At 49.1% G+C, this 17,339-nt stretch overlaps 1 protein-coding gene across 8 annotated transcripts in view; it reads right to left on the bottom strand.

Moving 5' to 3' along the window:
• DPP9 (dipeptidyl peptidase 9) overlaps positions 1-17,339 on the bottom strand; it is a 32,043-nt gene that overhangs the window by 7,814 nt on the left and 6,890 nt on the right. For 2 of the 8 annotated variants that reach the window (XM_044417554.1, XM_044417556.1), the window contains 13 exons: positions 14,153-14,409; positions 13,721-13,833; positions 11,775-11,948; positions 11,287-11,455; positions 10,431-10,544; positions 9,052-9,180; positions 7,053-7,114; positions 6,228-6,328; positions 5,234-5,411; positions 4,051-4,216; positions 3,326-3,405; positions 2,358-2,510; positions 961-1,096 (listed from right to left, as the gene is read on the bottom strand). In XM_044417554.1, coding sequence (XP_044273489.1) covers positions 961-1,096; positions 2,358-2,510; positions 3,326-3,405; positions 4,051-4,216; positions 5,234-5,411; positions 6,228-6,328; positions 7,053-7,114; positions 9,052-9,180; positions 10,431-10,544; positions 11,287-11,455; positions 11,775-11,948; positions 13,721-13,833; positions 14,153-14,409 — 1,832 coding nt within the window. Of the gene's footprint in view, positions 1-960; positions 1,097-2,357; positions 2,511-3,325; positions 3,406-4,050; positions 4,217-5,233; positions 5,412-6,227; positions 6,329-7,052; positions 7,115-9,051; positions 9,181-10,430; positions 10,545-11,286; positions 11,456-11,774; positions 11,949-13,720; positions 13,834-14,152; positions 14,410-16,126; positions 16,253-16,788; positions 16,844-17,339 lie in introns of all 8 variants that reach the window. The other 6 variants (XM_044417555.1, XM_044417562.1, XM_044417557.1 and 3 more) reach the window with 5 other exon arrangements.

Here is a 17,339-nt window from a genome sequence, read left to right as displayed (position 1 = left end):
CTGGGTAGGGCAATGCAGCATGGGTTAAATAAACCACGTTCCAATGCTACATGGGAGGCAGGCCCACATATAAACTGCGGGAGAGAGAGGAAGGACAGGGCTAAGGAGATATATCATGCATATTAATAACTTGGGCCAAGCCTACACTTAGACTGGCAAATCAACCTACTTTGGGAAAGATGAGTGCAAATTTTATTTGTTTGCTTTTGCTAGGATTTTTTCCCAGGAATTTGCAATTTGCTTCATATTCAGAATGGAAAGAACTTAAAAAATCCTGAAAGCAGGGGAGTGCCAAACAAATATTTTCATCTGTGCCTAATTTCCAGCCCAAGTCATTGGCTCTAAGTCCCTTCTTTTCCATTCTGTATTAAACAGTGTTGATTACTTTATAAATCCACGCATTTTCTTTTAAGTACTATTTTCCCCCCAGCAAGCTCTTCTCTCACAATAAAATGTATTTCAGTCAGGATTTGGGACAAGAAGCATGCCCAATTATCTGGAAACTGTGGAAGCTGCTAATTACCGTATTTTTCGCTCTATAAGACATGCCTGACCATAAGACGCACCTAGTTTTTAGAGGAGGAAAACAAGAAAAAAATATTCTGAATCAAATGGGCACATAATCACAAGCACATTCCCCATCACTTCCCCATGGGCTGCACATCTGACAGACTTACTGCACACACGTAAGACGCACAGACATTTCCCCTTACTTTTGAGGGGGAAAACAGTGCGTCTTATAGAGCAAAAAATACGGTAACTCAGTTATGGAATCTACAAAGCTGAGTTCATCAAGCTCCCTGTTTCAGCCCAACTGAAACCAATTTTAAACATGGAGAACTGCAATCATACACCCCCTAAGGACTTGTCTCACCTAAAACTGCGCTTGAGTAATGAAACGGCCTGGGGAAAATTAAAATTAAAAGGTCTGGAAGCAAAGAGAAACAGAGATCTACTCACTAGCTGCTTCCATCATGCTAGCCCAAAATTTGGGCTGCTTGTGGAGGGGGTCTTCCTCGGAGCCACTGAGCTTGTAAACATGGACGCAGGGAGGGGCGCTAACGCTGCTGTAGTGGCTGATGAACATGTCAAAGTTCTGCGAGAGAGAAAAGAAGGTGGACAGGGGTTGAAGTGCACAGCTCTGAGCCCCTGTGGCTCCCCAGCACTTTCTTGGGCCCTGCAGCATTTTTACCCCCCAACCAGCGTCAAACCGACCCCATGTCCCTGCCTGTACTAACTGGACTGGGAAGGCATCTTCGCCCTGCCAAGAAAAATAAAGCTCAAGTCCAAGCAAACCTCTCTGTGTATATTTCCTAAGGCTCTTCCCTGCCTTCCCTGTTTATCTTCTTCCCCTCAGTCAGGAGCCGGACAGCACCCCAGCTGTGGATTTCTGCTTTCCTTCGCTTTTTTGCTTACATCAAAGCGGGGAAGTGTGTGTGGCCTATGGGGCAAGCAGCCTTGGGGGGAGGGCATGCTCCTTCTAGGGGCAGGGCCAAATCCGAGCCTTGATTCTTCAGTCTACTCAGAGGCAAGTCTCAGCAGCTTTTCCAGCTACAAGCAAGTCCCTTCAAGTCAGGCCCTAGAAGCAGGCAGGGCTCAGCCACTCAGCAACACTTTTAGGTGGCACCCCCAATTCCAAATCTCAGGCGCCAATCAGCATCCTCTCCTTTCCAGCATGGAAAGGCTCCTGCCTCCAATCGGGGGAAGGCATCGTGCACAGTGAAACCCCACAGGAGGGAGATGCTGCCCAGGTCTGGCTTGCAGCAGTTCAGCAAAGCACCATGTACAGATATGGCCCCGTCCTATGTGAATGCACACCTAGAACGGGAGGAGTGCCACAGGTAACACCGTCCTCACAAAGATGCTTATCACTTTGGGATTAGAAAACCGGGATTCCAGCACCAGGCCTGTAGCTCAGTGGGAAAAACCCTGATGTTCTCACAGAAGGTGCTGGGTTCAGATCCTGGCACCTCCAGTAAACAAAGGAGGCGATGGGAAAGACGTGTCAGGACAGACAGCACTGGTGTAACAAGGGTTTCTATTGTGTTCTTCTGCTCCACTCCCAGCTGCAAAGGAGGATGAGGTTCTTCCCAAAACCGGACTGGGCTTTCCAGCTCAGTACTGAGGCAGCCATCCACACTTCTCTCATGATGCCCACCCGACCGTAGTGACTGCCACAGTGCGCATCACAGAGAGGAGCGTAACTGCCTTGCGCCACACAGAAAAACGCTCAGTCTCGTTTTTGCTCTCAATCCTGCAAAAGAGCGTGGCTCGCGTGTTTGAAAAAGGCGGGTTCTGCCTGGGCTGGACATTCTGGCTGCAGAATGCCGAGCGTTCAACCGGGAGAAGGGACAGACCTGGCTCATGGAGCAGCTGTGGGAAAAGCCCAGTGTGGTGAGCCGCACGACCTCCCCGGGAGACTCGTAGCTGACCACGTAGAGGTGGTGCTCCAGAGGGGTGTCCTTCGTGCCGTGGAAGTACACAAGCTTCGTTTCTTCGTTCACCCAAATCTGCAGCGGGGGCGGTGGGGAGCATGCACAACACAGGGGAACATCGCTTTAAGATCAGGCAGTGCACACCCCTGTAATGCCCACAGGTCTCCCCCCCCACCCCCCACCCCGTTCCTCAAATTTTTCTGCAATACCCGTCTTGAACATGCACGAGCTGGGGCGGTGCGCAGGATCCCAAGCACGGGGCCTTCAAGCTTGTTCAATCCTCCATCCCTAAAAAGGCCCAACATGAGGTTTTCCCCTTTCACAGCAGCTGTGGGGAGACTGGTATTCTCACAGAGCAGTGGAAAGCAGCGCCCAAAAGCTTCAGCCCTTAGGTTGGAAAATGCTCGGCACCCCCGGACTAGGAAGGCGAGTCAAAGCCGGCCTGGAAAAGGCGGGTCTGAGAAAAGGGCCTTTGTGCATGGCGAGTGGTGCTGTACGACCCCGGGGCAGGCATAAAGGACAGCGAGGGGAAATGCGGGTGCTCTCAGGAGCAGGAAACCCCGGACTGAGCTGCACAAGCGAAGGGCACCAAGGACGTGACCGGGGATAAGAGCCATGTGTTTGCAGGCAGGAAGCTGTGGGGAGCTCTGGAGGACGAGAAGTCTGTGCAGGACCCATGAGGGGACAGGAAGCCAGGGAGGGTTTTCAGGTGCGGGGCGGCACAGGTGTGGTGAGCCATTTGGCTAGCAGAGGGTCAGATGCTGAGAGAGGTATGAAGATGGGATGAGGGAGGTCCCACAGAGAGTGAGGATGCAGCAGTCAAGACGAGAGACGCCCAGAGCATGGACAAGACATGACTGCCAAAACAAGAGGGAGGAAGACCCGGGTACCTTGTATCCGTGCCGTGCCAGAACTTCCCAGTCTCCGCTTGTGAGGGCAACCTCCTCCTTGAGAGGGCATCTGAAGTCCCCTGAAAAGAGAGGAGGGAAGAAAGCAACACAGATCAAACACCAAAGATCACGAGCAGAATTAAAATCACAGCAGGCTGTGGAAGGTCAGGCTCAGACTGTATTTTTGGATTCTTCTAGTGCTCATTACAACTGGCTGGGATGGATTTCACCGCAGGTAAAAACAAAGCCAGGAGAAAATGCTGGAAGATGCAAGGCCTGACATGTATCAGTTGCAAATTCAGTCACCAGAGCTCCCTCTTGACTCTTTCTATATATTAATGATCTCATGTGCATCCACGGAGAACAAATGGAAATGTGTGAGCATGCCTGAGCATTCGTCGCTGCCACAGCGAAGACTGTGCAACCTGGAGAACTGAAACTTGGCGTGCAAACTAGGAATCGTTCAGGTGTGTGTTTCATAGACATTTGGATTTTTTAAAAAACATGTTAAACCAAAAAAAAAGTTAAGGTTGCCAATAAGCTTGAAGCCTTTCTGAGTCAACAGGAACAGGGCTGCATGGTAAATGCACTTTACTGAGCACTTCACACATGTCGGGCTGATGGGAAAGCATTCGAGGTATTCCTGGTCCCAAGCACATTTCCACTTCGAAGTTTTCCACAAAGGCTTTCATGTCCAGGAACAGCGGGATGGCTTGGGCTCTCACCTTTGCTGGGGACGTATGGCTGCGTCCAGTCATAGCTATTCCGCTGGAGGATGGCTGTAACCCGATACAGGTGGCAAAACCCCGTTTTGCATTCATTGACATGTAGGAAACACAGCTCCTCTTCTTCCCCCTCTGGGAGGTTGAAAGGGTAGAAGATGTCATGGACCTGTCCGGCAGAAGGGAGTGGTAAGTGTTACGGCAAAGAGCATGGCACGCTTGAGGGATGTGGTGGGAAGCCCCCCTCCACCCAAATTCCCAGCTCAGCCTCAGGAAAATTACTGCCAATCCCGAAGTTATTCCTGAACAGGGCCCAGTAGCTTTAACAGGTGCAAAATGGAACAGTGAGGTGCTGGCCCCTAGGAATAGAGCCCCTGATAAAGAAGGGCGAGAAGGTTATTGGGGCTCCAGGGGGGCTGCAGTGAACTTCACCGTGTCTGGAAACCAGTCATTTCTTGGAGCCATGCCAGGGATTTATATACCACTTCGTATTTATTTATTATACTTGTATCCCGCCTTGTTTCCTTCCAAGGAACACTAAGCAACTTCCATAATTCTCCTCCTCCTCTCCCACCTTACCCCAACAACAACAGGGGTCTGTGACTGGTCCAAAGACCCCCAGTTAGTTCCACAGCTGAAGTGGGGGAGGGGGATTTGAAGCTGCGGGATCCTCCTTAAAGGCTGGATCTTGGTAGTATAACTCTGGGAGGAGAAGAGGTAATTCTATGTATGTCGATTTCTTGCCAACAGATCACACTTATCTGGTGGCTGGTTTTCTAACTAGCCTTGCTTTTTTCATTACTGGCTTTTGCGAGATCCATCATTTGTGCTTGTAAGCTGGTCTGAATGGCTCACATTAATGTAATAAAAACTCTGAATTAAAACTCCAGTCTGGGTCTGCCCAGATGGAGGCAATAAACTGGGTGAGACGGACAACTACTTTGACTAGGCTGAAGTGCATCTACTGCATTCTGTCTAGTCCAGGCAGGGGTGAGGCAGAAGTCAGATTTTGGTAAACAGAGATGGTGGGGACTGAAGCTGAGACCTTCTGTGGACAGGCATGCGAATCCTCCAGAACAATCCTTCAAAAAATCACAAGCTCAGGGGGTCACCAGACATGCTAGTGGGGCTGCACTCCTTTGCGGCTGGGGCCCTTCTCCATCTGACCCACAACCCATCCCCTTACGTTGATCCACACGTCAGTGACTTCTTCATAGATAATGAAGGGGTGGACGTCTTCCGGCACGGCTTTGGCAAATTCTCGGCGCTGCTCCTCATTTTCCGGCACTGGGATGAAGAGGGCAGGAGGGAAAAGGACGAGCTGCAGTTTTTGCTGAGGTCTGTCTAGGAACATGGTCCAGGCGCTGGGCAAGGCAAGGAAGCAGGCAGGGAGCGAGAGAGAGAGAACAGGCAGATGAAAATCAGCACAGGGCGACTGAGATGGAGCCAAGATTCCTTACGTTGCAGGAGCATTGCTGCAGCTTCCGCCATGTCGAGAAGAGCCCTGCTGGATCAGGACGTGGTGAGACCATCTAGTCCAACCCCCTCGTGCCCAGAGAAGGCCCCGAGGAGGGTGCAGGGGTCAACTGGACCCTTCCCTCGCTGCTCTCTCCAGCTGCACCTACAGCGGGGCTCCCACTGAAAATACAACCATTGCAACTAGTAACTGCTGATTGCTTATTTCCTTTCTAAACTGCACTGGGGCCGAAAGCTCGCAGGGCAGTTTACGACAGCTCATGGGTTCTGATAAGGCGTTTCCTTCCAGAGTTTGGTTCAAGCATGGCACTGCTCACTTCAGTGGAACTTTGAGCTCCGTGGCAGTTCCATCTCCAGGGAAGGCTGGGAAAGACCCCACTCTGACTCCCTGGAGAGCCACAGGTGGTCCCCTGGTGCAGAGGAAGCTGAGCTGGGGTGACTGACGGTCTGACTCGGTATAAGAAAATTGCAAACTTGGTATAAGAAAGTTGGCACTTCTGCCAGACTCATAAGGACTAGAAACTTACTATGTTTTTCAAGGAAGGCCTGCAGTTCAGTGTCAGAGCAGAAGGTCCTAGTTTCAGTGCCCAGCATCAGAAACCCCAGACAGCCAGTACCAGCAACACGGGGCTGAATGGACCAAGGTTTTGGCTTGGTACAAGGCAGTGTTGGGTATTCCCCACCGCATCATAAAATCTACTTACTATTTACCATCCCGGGTCCACCCAGCCCGGGCAATGTACTCCACGCTTGGGAACATGGTAGCAAAGGGGTGCACCAGCTCCTTGTCCTGGGAACAGACAATCTAAACACAGAGAAGGGAAGGGGAAGATGTGTCAGTGAAGAGCAACAGTGGGTTGATTCGAGAATACTTACACCCTGCCTGGCTGAACAAAGCACCCCAGAGGAGCTCACAGAAACATCCGCACAATAACCACATGCCAGGAGAGAGGAGGGGCAGTGGGAGGGAGAGGAGACAATGACTGAACCAAGCACGGGGGCCCAGCATGGATCCAGCCACAGGGACAGAAACGGCAAGAGGCCTGTGCTGGATCAGGCCCAGGGCCATCTCACCCAGCACTCTGCTCACACAGTGGCCAAGCAGCCACCCGCAGGACAAGAGGGCGACGGCACCCTCCCACCCACGTTCCCCAGCGGCTGGTGCACTCTCAGGCATGCACAGTGCCATCTTGGGTGCACAGGGATCTGCAGCCAGAAGACAAATTCCTGTTAGCACATAGCATATTGCTGTATGTTACTGGTTTGTTTTTAATCAGCTGAGTTGATGTGAATCCGTTTGGTGACAGGGGGGAAATAAATTACTAAAATACATATTTAATCAATATTTTAATATGTTTCAATATTGAATTCTATTGTTGCATTTTATTAATTTGCAGCCAGCGTGGATGGTCAATTTATTTATGTTGTATGCCATCTAGAGACGCAAGTAATTGGATGGCATACAAATTTTATAAATAAATAAAATTTAAGGAACACATCCAATTGGCCAGTTAAAATAGCCTGTTTACCTTTCCCTGGCTGTCTGACTGAAACTCCGCTAGCTTTATGGAGATCTTGGGGTTCTTGCTACCTGAAAAAGAAGGAAAATGAGTGTGAAACATGGGTTCTTCCATTTTTCTTAACATGCTCCCACTCAGATCATCCTTCTGAAAAGAAAATACAGCATTACTAAAGCTCTTTGAACCCTTCATGGATCACTGCCTTGTCGTGGTGAAGGGGCTTGTGTAGCTCAATGAAGCTATGAGCTCTGCCGTGCAGGGGCACCCAAGACGGACAGGCCATAGCAGAGAGCTCAGATCCACTGGAGAAGGAAATGGCAACCCACTCCAGTACCCGTGCCATGAAAACCCCATGGGCAGTACCAAGAGGCAAAATGATACAACGCCAGAAGATGAGCCCCTCAGGTCGGGAGGTGTCCAATATGCTACTGGGGAACAGCAGAGGGCTAGTACTAGTAGCACCAGAAAGAATGAAGCGACTGGGTCAAAGCCGAAAGGATCAATAGATGGCAAAAGGAGGGGACGGCAGAGGATGAGGTGGCTGGATGGAGTCACTGAAGCAGTTGGCATGAGCTTGGGTGGACTCCAGGGGCTGGTGGAGGACAGGAAGGCCTGGAGGAATGTAGTCCATGGGGTCGCGATGCGTTGGACATGACTTCACAACTAACAACAAAGCTCTTTGAGAGTGACTACTTCCTACACTGTAAATAATTTGTTCTTCTTACTGACAGCTACAAGATTATCCCTAGCAAGGTTCTGGAAAATCAATACTTCCAACTTCCTGTGGGAGGTTTTTGATTCCAACATTTTACGCATCCATTCAAACTACAAAAAGAACAAATTATAGACCTTTTATGTGGGATGCCACCTTGTCGTTACTTTTGTAAACTACATAATGACTGCAAACTGCTACCACCTTTTGCACAAGTTTGCAAAATATGATAGATATGAACATTCGTTACAGAAAATTGTTTTTCCCCGTCTTTTCAGTTTTCTTAACTTAACATACTGTTGCTGCTTTTATAACAGGACACAGACACAGCATGGATATATGGAGCCACCTTTGCCCCTTAAGAACTCAAAATGGGATGAGAAACTTCTGTCCACCTGAGTACTGCATTCCATTCTGGAGTTCTTGGAGGGTGGGGCCCAAAATACACAAAACACCCCCTGTTTGAGCATCTGGCTCTGTGTCCTAGGAAGAGCATTACCACAGTTTGGAATGCCGGGGGGGGGGGGGGTTGGCACAAAAGCAGGGAAATTATCAAGGGTTCCACAACTGGGGGTCTGGGTCTTCTCCCCCTAATTTCCAGCAGACCAGTACAAAGGCTTCCAAATTTTAAACTTCTCTCTGTACAGAGTTTGAACCTGTCTGATTTTCAGGGACCTCCTGGCCTCAGGACCCATGGAAGTTGCAGCACAGAGTCTGGTCCTCACCTCTTAGAATTTGATTCCACATGACTCTTTTATAGAGACCTCCTTTGTGAACCACCCTGCCCCTGAGTGAAGGGGGAATTGACTGTTACCACACTTCATCTTTGGAACTCCATTCCTAAAGAGGTGCGACTGGCACTCTCGTTATTCTATTTCCAGCATCAAGGAAAGACTTTTTTATTTAGTACCTGCTTCTAGAATTATAGTCTCATATGCCTTTTGCTGCTGATTCTATTGTTTTCATTATTGTTCATATTAGCCTCCTGTTTCACACCTTGCATTAGCTGATTTTATGCTGTTTTAGACATTCTTTTATTACAGTTATGCTGTTGTTTCTGTAATTTTGTGAGCTGCCCAGAGAGCCCCTGGGCTATGGAGCAGTATGCAAATATAATAAAGAAAAAAGAAATAAAATAAAATAAAATAAAATAAAATAAAATAAAATAAAAAAGGAGAGGGCCAAATCCCTAAATTGAGGGCCAGACTGGACCCCTGCGCTTCCCACTTCCCCCTCAGAACCACATGCCTGGATCAAAAGGAAGGCCTCAACTCCACCCCACAGCTCCCCACTGACCAGTCCTGGGATAGCGGTACGAGTCCGTCTTCCGTTCCTCCAGGGCAGGGGAAGGGACATGAATGACCTCTACCTCTGACTCATCCACCTCCTCGTACAGGATCCGGAACGTTTTACAGCCTTCAGCACCTAGAATGAAGGAGGCAAGCTGAGAAATGCCGCTGTGGTTCAGCCAGGCTCTCCCGGGTGGCTACTTCAGCAGCCAACCTGTCACACAGGTAATTTTCTACCCGAGGCACACCTACAACATTTTAATGCAATGAGAGAACAATAGGCTTATATGGTGCACATGCCAGAAATCTCGCAATTGCTAAGGTAAAACAATTTAAAGCTCATCAATTTCCCAACCAGGAGCAGTAAGACTGGTAGGAAAAGCAATGCCAAAATAGGCAAGTTCTTAAGGATCATTTACTTGCATTCTTTATCTGATGAATTTTATCCTGCTTTTCCAGCAGTTACCATCTCCCAAAGCAGTTCACACGAATGAGAGAGAGAGAGAGAGGGAGGGAGGGAGGGAAAGATGGCCCTCCATCAAGCTTCCAAACAAAAATGGGACACTTGCACAAGGCCAGGGGGACAGAGATAAAAAGAAATGGAAAGAGATCAGTTTCTCAGACAAGGCCACGAGGTCTTCCAACAATGCTGCTTGACATGATGCATGATGAGGGAGTATCCGATGTTGGTTCTATGCAGAGTCGGACCACTAAAATGATTGAGACTCAAGTCACAAGTAACTTCACTTGAGGGGCAAACTCAAGAGTCCTGGGATTCCGGCTCCACTTCTTTCAGTAAGCCTACTCTAACAACTGAATAGCACTGCCTGTTTATTTCTTTGCAGCAGGGCCAAACACCATTTAGCTGGAAGGGAGGTCCTAAAAGTTTGTGTGTGGCAGGGGAATGCCAGTGCTTCTGTCCCTCTCCCTTGCCATGTCTGTATCTCCAACTTCTAGCTTATTTCTGCAAAACACCAGCTGCTCTCTGGGTTTTCAGTGGGAATTTCACTAAGCACCACCTGCAGATGCTGCGAACTAACCCTGTGACCTTCTGCAAGGGCTGTTCCACAAAGCTGCAAAGACAGATGAGCACCAGAAAGCTCCCCAGAAAAGAAAAAAAACACACACACTGTAAGCCGGGCCACCTGCCTTTGCCCCATGGGACTGGCATCTCCCACCTGCTGCTCCTCAAGCACCAGCTTCTTCAGCAGCCCAAGTTCCTAGCTCTCATTTACTCCATGGGTGGGGAGCTGGAGAACAGACACTTCAAGAGCTAGACCCAGCCTTCCGCAACTGGGTGTCCCCTTCCGCATGTACTAGACCGCCGCTTCTGCTGTTTTCAGGGCTAGCTGTGATCCCCCCACAGCCCAGACTCTGAACACTCACCTTCTTGGGATGCCGTGGGACACCACCAGTACCCTGTAAACCGGTCAAATTCTTCCTGAATGACAAACGTGGCCACACCTGCCGATTTGGGGTCCTCCAGCACGCTGGATAAGCCTGCAGAAAGGAGCATGGGAGGAGGGGACAATGAAATTTTGGACAGGGCTGCTTTATGCAAAGTCAGCTAGCTCACAATTGCAAGTAACTCCCTAGGGTTGCATGAGGAAGACCTTTCCCTACTCTATTTGAAGATGCTGCAAACGAAATCTATGACCTTCTGTATGCAACACAGGGGCCCTGCCACTAAGTTATGGCTTTTCCTCTAAACAGGTTAAGTCAGGTTCCAGGCCTCATGAGTGTGAATAAAGAGATGCTTTAAATAGGAACTCAGGAAGCGGCCCGAGACCAGTCTCTTCCTGTTCGCTTTTCCATACAGCAAAGGGCAGGCATGATTGAGGTGTTCACAAAGGAGCCACCCCACAAACTTGCAGGTGAGAGATTCAAGGCAGTTAAGAGGACAATCTTCTGCACAAAGCACGGAGCTGAGCTGCAGAACTTGCTATTACAAGTCACTGCAACAGCCACCGACTCAGCTCCAGAAGGGGAACTGGGCAAATCCACAGAAGAGGCCACCCGTGGCTACTAGTCCTGCTGGCCATACGTGACCTCCAGCATCGGAAGCAGTGTGCCGATGCACACCAGTCGGAGGGGGCACAGGGAGGGGGGAGGGGGCGGCTGCATTCCTGCCCTGCCTGTGGGCAGCTGGGCAGCAGCCGTGTGAATAGGAGGGCTGGATGGGTCGGAGTCGGGTCTGGTCCAGCAGAGCGTTCCCAACCTTCTTACTGGTCCAAACAGCTACCTTTCTGGCAGAATGTCAGCCGCCGCTCTTCTCCCGTCTCAATATTCGCCACCCACAGGTCATTGTTATTGATGAAGGAGAAGAATGACGGATCGGCAGGACAGATCTTGGGATCCATCCGGGGCCCCGAGCAATTCGTCTTGATCTCCAGAGGTTTCATGGGGGACACCTGTGGACGGAGGCGCGAATACTCACAATTTATGCATGGTGTGCACATATGTGGGAGGGAGAGAGAAAAAGGGAACAGAGGCTTAGCTTTTTTACCCAAAACATCAGAATCTCTAGGACAGGGATCATCCTGTAAAGCTGCCTGGGGGGCAGTTCAGGATAGACAAAGATGCCACCACATGGAACATCGCTCCACAAAGCAGTGGGCAGCCAAAAGATGCACCAAGGCCACCAATCTGACTGGCTTTAAGAAGGGATGCCCCCAAGGCACGCCAGGCGGAGGAGGGAAGCCCCCCCCCCCCCAAGTGGCAGGTGCTCACCATGAAGCCATTTTTGCCGCCGTCCCAACAGTGGAAGAGGCTGTTGCTGGCCTGGAAAAGGAAGAGGCCGCTCCCACGGTGGAAGTCATAGGACGTGATCCCGAAGACGCCCAGCCTCTTGCGCTCCCTCAGCAGCTCTTCCTCCCTGGAATACACCCCATGGTGAGGGGTGGCCTGCGGGAGAGAGCCAGCTTGGGTGAGGGACCCTCTGTCGCAGAGGTGTGGGGATCCTGTGTCCAGGAGCAGTGCTCAGCCTGGGCCCACAGGCTCCAAATCCACTTCCCTGAGCCTCAGATCCATTCACTGGAGCACTAAGCATCCATAAATGCCAAGAGAAGCCCCCACCCCATTTAATTGCAGAGCAGCTCCCCTCCCATATCCTGAAAAGCTCCTAGCCCACTTCAGCAGGGTAATTACATTTAGGAAAAAGTGTTTTCATTGGCCTTTTCTCCAACCTCAGATGGTGGCAACAAGGGGAAGGGCCACTTCAATGGTGCCCCCAGCCCCAGCTATGGAATGAGCTTCCCACTGAGGTGCACCTGGAACCCACCTTACTATCTTTCTGGCACCAGATTAAGATTATCTTCTACCACGGGGCATTTAATGTCCGGGATCTTGTTAGTCAGGTTCCAAGATTTATCTTGTTTAAGTTATTAGAACTGAATGTGTGCATTACGTTAGGTTTTAAATTTTGCAGGGCAACCTTTGACCATGTTTCATAATGTGGTATATTTCAGACTGTATTTGTAAACCACCCATGAGTGTCGGTTATTGGAAGGGACGAAAGTTAAAATAACAGCAACAACCATCTTAGCTGCCATGCAAATAGGGGATTTCTAATGAGATTCTCTCTTTTTAATTTTAAGAATCAACTAATTAATAATTGATTTTATAAAGATGTATAAAGACATGAATAAAGATTTTATAAAGACATGTATTACTAAATTTCGATCCCACCTTTTTCCCTCTTGCAAGGAACCCGAAGCAGCTTAGACGGCAGCCCTCTCTATTTTATTCTCACAACAGCCCTGTGAGGTGGGTTGAGAAGTGGAGACAGGCCCAAAATCACCCAGGGAGCTTCAGTGGCTGAGTGGCAGGGACTAAAGCCAGGACCCTGCAAGTCTGGCACCCGACAGCCCAAAAATGCCCCCACAACTGCTGTCTTGCAGCACAGAGATGTAAGAGTAAGGGAAAACCTGCACCACTTAGGCCAGCGATGGCCCAACCTTTTCTGGACCAATGGGCACACCTGGAATTTTGAGGATGCTGTGCGTGCTCTTCCACAATGGCAAGCTAAGGCAGGTGTGGCCAGCCACGAAACTGCCATTTCCTAGAACTCAAATAAGTGCTGCCTAAAGAGAAAAATCTGCTCAGAGCTTAAGTACAAGGCCAAGGTGGGGTGGGGTGAGTTCCAGAACACAAAACCAGACTGCTGAATCCACCATTTCTGATCCAACACCCATTTTACCAAAGGCTTGGAGAAACGGGTGATGCTTGGAGAAACACAAATGGATGCAGGCAAAACACCAATTTGCATCCCACACAAGTTTGTAACAGCCAGGGAAAACACCCCTCTTATTTTTGGACGATTCCCTTCCATCTGCTCAGCTGCCTGATTTTCTTTTTCTGGACAACACCCACCTTATTTTCCAATAATACCTTTGGGGGCTCACATGAGCTACAGAGGCATTCTTGGAAATAGAGATGGTACAAATGTCTGGCTCACACTTTGGACAGCCCTCACGTGGCACCCAGTTTAAACAAACAAATGCATTAAAGAAACACGAACAAAACCCTCTTCAAAAACAGGAGGTGTGCAGAGGTGAGTGGGTACCAAGATGGATGTACCCACTGCTCCTTGCAGGAGTTGCCCAATTTAGCCTGAAGGTGGAATGATTCCACTGCGCGTTGCAAGGCATACAATTCCCGACTCCAACGGCCTTCACCTGAAAGTGATCCAGCATCTGTTTCCACGACAACAACAGCATGGCTTCCTTCCGTACCTTTTTGGGGATCTCAGAGTAGAGAAGGGAGTTCTCCCTACTCCCATAGGGCATTCCTGTGGGAAATGGCAAGCAAAGGAGAAAAGGATGGAGCTTCCAGAGGACCAAGCTGTAGCCCTTAAATGCAATCTTCCAGCCATTTCTCCTCCCGTAAAGATTGAAACAATCAAACTGAAGTTCTGCAGGCCCTGTTAATCTGTTTACACATCTGTGATGACTTGACTGGCTCATCAAACTAACTGATGCTGCAAACCTTCTTAAAACCTCCTTAAAAAGAACTACCCAATTGCATTGATATAGCACAGGAAATTCAAGGACTAATTCAACTGCCTGGCTCCTGCCTGAAGGGTGTCCCCCACCCCGAGCCTGCCTCACCTAGGTAGTACAGCCGGTGTGAGTGAGGACTTGATTCTTCCAACTTGCGGACAAACTGGAAGTCATGCGGTGCCTTGTTGATGATCAACCCCGTGTACTTCCGGCTGCCGTGAATGATCTCACGCAGCCCCTCCCACGAATGCTTCTCCACCTGGAAGCGGGAAGTGGAGGTGTCCTCCATCTCCACCGCTTCAGCGCCGTCCGACAGGGCGTCCACCGCCGTCATCGCTGGCCTTCCTCCTGAACTGGTCAAGGAACTGGGGGTAAGAGAAGGCAGGGAATTTTGGCAGGGAAGGGGGTTGCAGGAAATAAGAAGCAATGGGTGCCGTCAGGTCTCTAGCCTTTAACAAAATGGTGAAGCTGCAGGTAGGTGCCTACATTTTAGTGCTTCCCACGTTATCTGGAGAACACCCTCATCATCCTGCCCGTAGGGACCCAGTGCATGAAAGCAAGAGCTCAGATGAGCTTCTGCTCACTTATACTGTTGTGCAACCGTTGGGAAAGGAGGACCTGCTCATGGAAACCCCTCGGCTGCAGCCCAAAGCAGCAGGAGGCGAAGCACACCAGTTCATAAACTACAAGTTGAGGGAAAGCTGCCTTTCCACTGGATCAGGACATGCCTGTCAATCTAGGGCTATGCCTCTGGCACTGACTGGCAGCGGTCCCTGGCCTTTCCCAGAGCTACCTGAAGATGCCAGGGACTGACCTTCTGCAGGCGAAACAAGTGTCCAACCCTTTCTTATAGAGATACCAATCCACATCTGAATAAACACCCCAGTCCATAAAGAAATCCATGTCTGGATGCGGAAATGCGAGTTACCATGTTGCCTGATCCAAGGCATTCTACAAAGCCATGACTTGGTCAACCATCCATAAAAAGAACCCATGGTTTGTTGCGGGACTGTGAACTGTGGGTTCCTCCTCATGGTTTGCTATCTCGGCTGAGTCAGGAAACATAAGGACCCACATTTCAACAATCCATATCCTACCCACACTTGAAGTATCCTTATCATGCTGCATGAACCCACTTACTGAGCCAGAGTGTAAGTCCGTTGACTTCTACGTTGTTCACAGCGGGGACGTGCAGTTTGTAGCACCTCCACTCATCTGGCCTACCCACTGTTCCTCACCACTGACTATGTTACTAGCTCTAGCCCAAAACAACCTCGATCCTCAGGTTGTCTTCTGGTCTACAGGGCTCAGCCATGCCTCTCCTGGGTTCTTTCTGAGTACTATTTGGACATATCGGGGGTTGAAATGGGGACCTTCCACATGCCAAGCAGGGGTGCTGTCAAAACGATGCACAACTCAGACTATTTCCACTGTTTCCCATCTATAAACAAGGAAGGCCACAGCTTAATAGTTACTGATTAACTAACCTTCTGTATGGGTGACAATAAAACATTCAAGATCACATGAAAACAATCCAATGATACTGAATAAAACCATAGTATAAAACAAAGAAAAACAGCAGCAGCAAAAAAAAAAAAAAAAAAACAGAACAAAAGAAAGAAAAAGAAATATGGTAAAGTGAAGCTAAGTAGATTAAAACATCTGAGAAAATCAAAAGTCCTTCAATTAACATTGGAAAAACTACAACACAGGTGTTAGGCAAGCCCTTCTGGGACTGCATGCCCCACAACCTAACTGGAAACCACAACAGCACCAACATGAGGGCAGTGCCAGGCTGTATGGGGAAGCTCCACCGCTTGCAAGAGCACAAAATCTAAACGTGGGCGAAGACCCAAGAAAGAGTGGCATGGCGACTCGGGCATTCTTGCAGAATGTTGAGAGCGGAAACTGGATGATGGAAGGGGTTCGGACAGAGTTCGGAATCCAGAAATGGAAGCGCTTGGATGGACGCACACACACACGCGCACACACAGAGCCCTTTAACAGATCACGGAAGCAACGGTTTCACTCAGAACAAGCACAAACAAATGTAAGGTTTTTTTATTGCAGCTCAAGCAGTACCTTTGGAAGGATCACCTCTTCAAAAGGAAATCCATGTCCTGAAAAAGTGTACCATACAATTCTCTTCCGAATCTCCAAAGCACCTGTCAAGAGTCTAGGGCCCTGGGACAGCCTTTTAGTACCAGTCTGAGGATTGAAAATTATATTCTTATGAAGTTGGGATTAAAAGGTAGGTGCCAGAAGTGGACTCTAAATGCCCCAACAGTGGCAAAGAGACTCAGAGTTTGAAATGATAAATACTAGCTCTCTCTCAATGGGCTGATACTTTTGCTGTTCTAGCTGCATTTGAAAACACATCCAAAGTCATTTAGATACAAAGAAAGATCGCATAGGATGTATTTGAAATAGAAATGTTGACTATTCCCCCCTTTTCTCTTTGCTAATAGTGTTCTGTGAAGTTATTACGAACAGATGCACTTTTCTTTTTGCATTAATTCCCCCCTTTCCTTTTTGTTTCTTATAATTGAAAATAATTTTTAAAAGGACCCATTTGAGAGATGTTCCTGAGTACTGCTCCTTTTTTCCTGAGTCTTGGAAGCCTCCTCAGGCCTGCTCTTCCTAGGGCGGCTCAGGGATGTCACTCCTCAGAGGCACAAATATATCTATGGGGGATTCTTGAACAACTCCACATTGATTCTTTAAAAAAATCAAAATTTACATACCAAAATGTGGGCCTTTCTGGCCAAGCATATGAGCTCCAGGATCTCTGGTCAGCTTCTGGAAATGAGGGAAGCTTGCATGCACATTGCACTAAAAAGACCGTATCAGAGCCAAAGCAGAGGACCTCTTTGGATAAAAACACCCCTCTACTCTATGAAATAATCGACAAGCAGTTCTTTTTAAGGCTGAGCTGGCCTATTCAGTCCAGTGTTACACCGACGCAGGAGGGGAATCCCTCAAGAGCAAAGGCCAGTCTCAGTACCCTGGGGGTTATCTAGTAGATCACACCCCCTTTATCCCAGTTGCTTGGGGGTTTCCTGGCTCATGTGCAGTTTTCCCCACATTGCAGAAGCTGCCTCTTCAACCTTCAGTCCACCACTGGAATGTGACTGGTGAAAGCTCTTTACAAATGAACTTCAGCCTCCAGGGAAGGAGAGCAACAGCCTGCTTGGGGCAGCCTTATCCACAGACAAATGGCAGACCACCTCCCTTCCCACCCTTTCCCAGTGGCCCTGCCGCAATGCCTGGATAGCTAGCTCAGCAGTGTGGGCTT

The sequence above is a fragment of the Varanus komodoensis genome, unplaced genomic scaffold (genome assembly GCF_004798865.1).
Source record: "Varanus komodoensis strain SLA01 unplaced genomic scaffold, ASM479886v1 scaffold89, whole genome shotgun sequence".
NCBI classification, from domain to species: domain Eukaryota; kingdom Metazoa; phylum Chordata; class Lepidosauria; order Squamata; family Varanidae; genus Varanus; species Varanus komodoensis.
The sequence above is the reverse complement of the archived record's forward strand: the minus strand, read 5'-3'. Positions and strand labels throughout refer to the sequence as shown.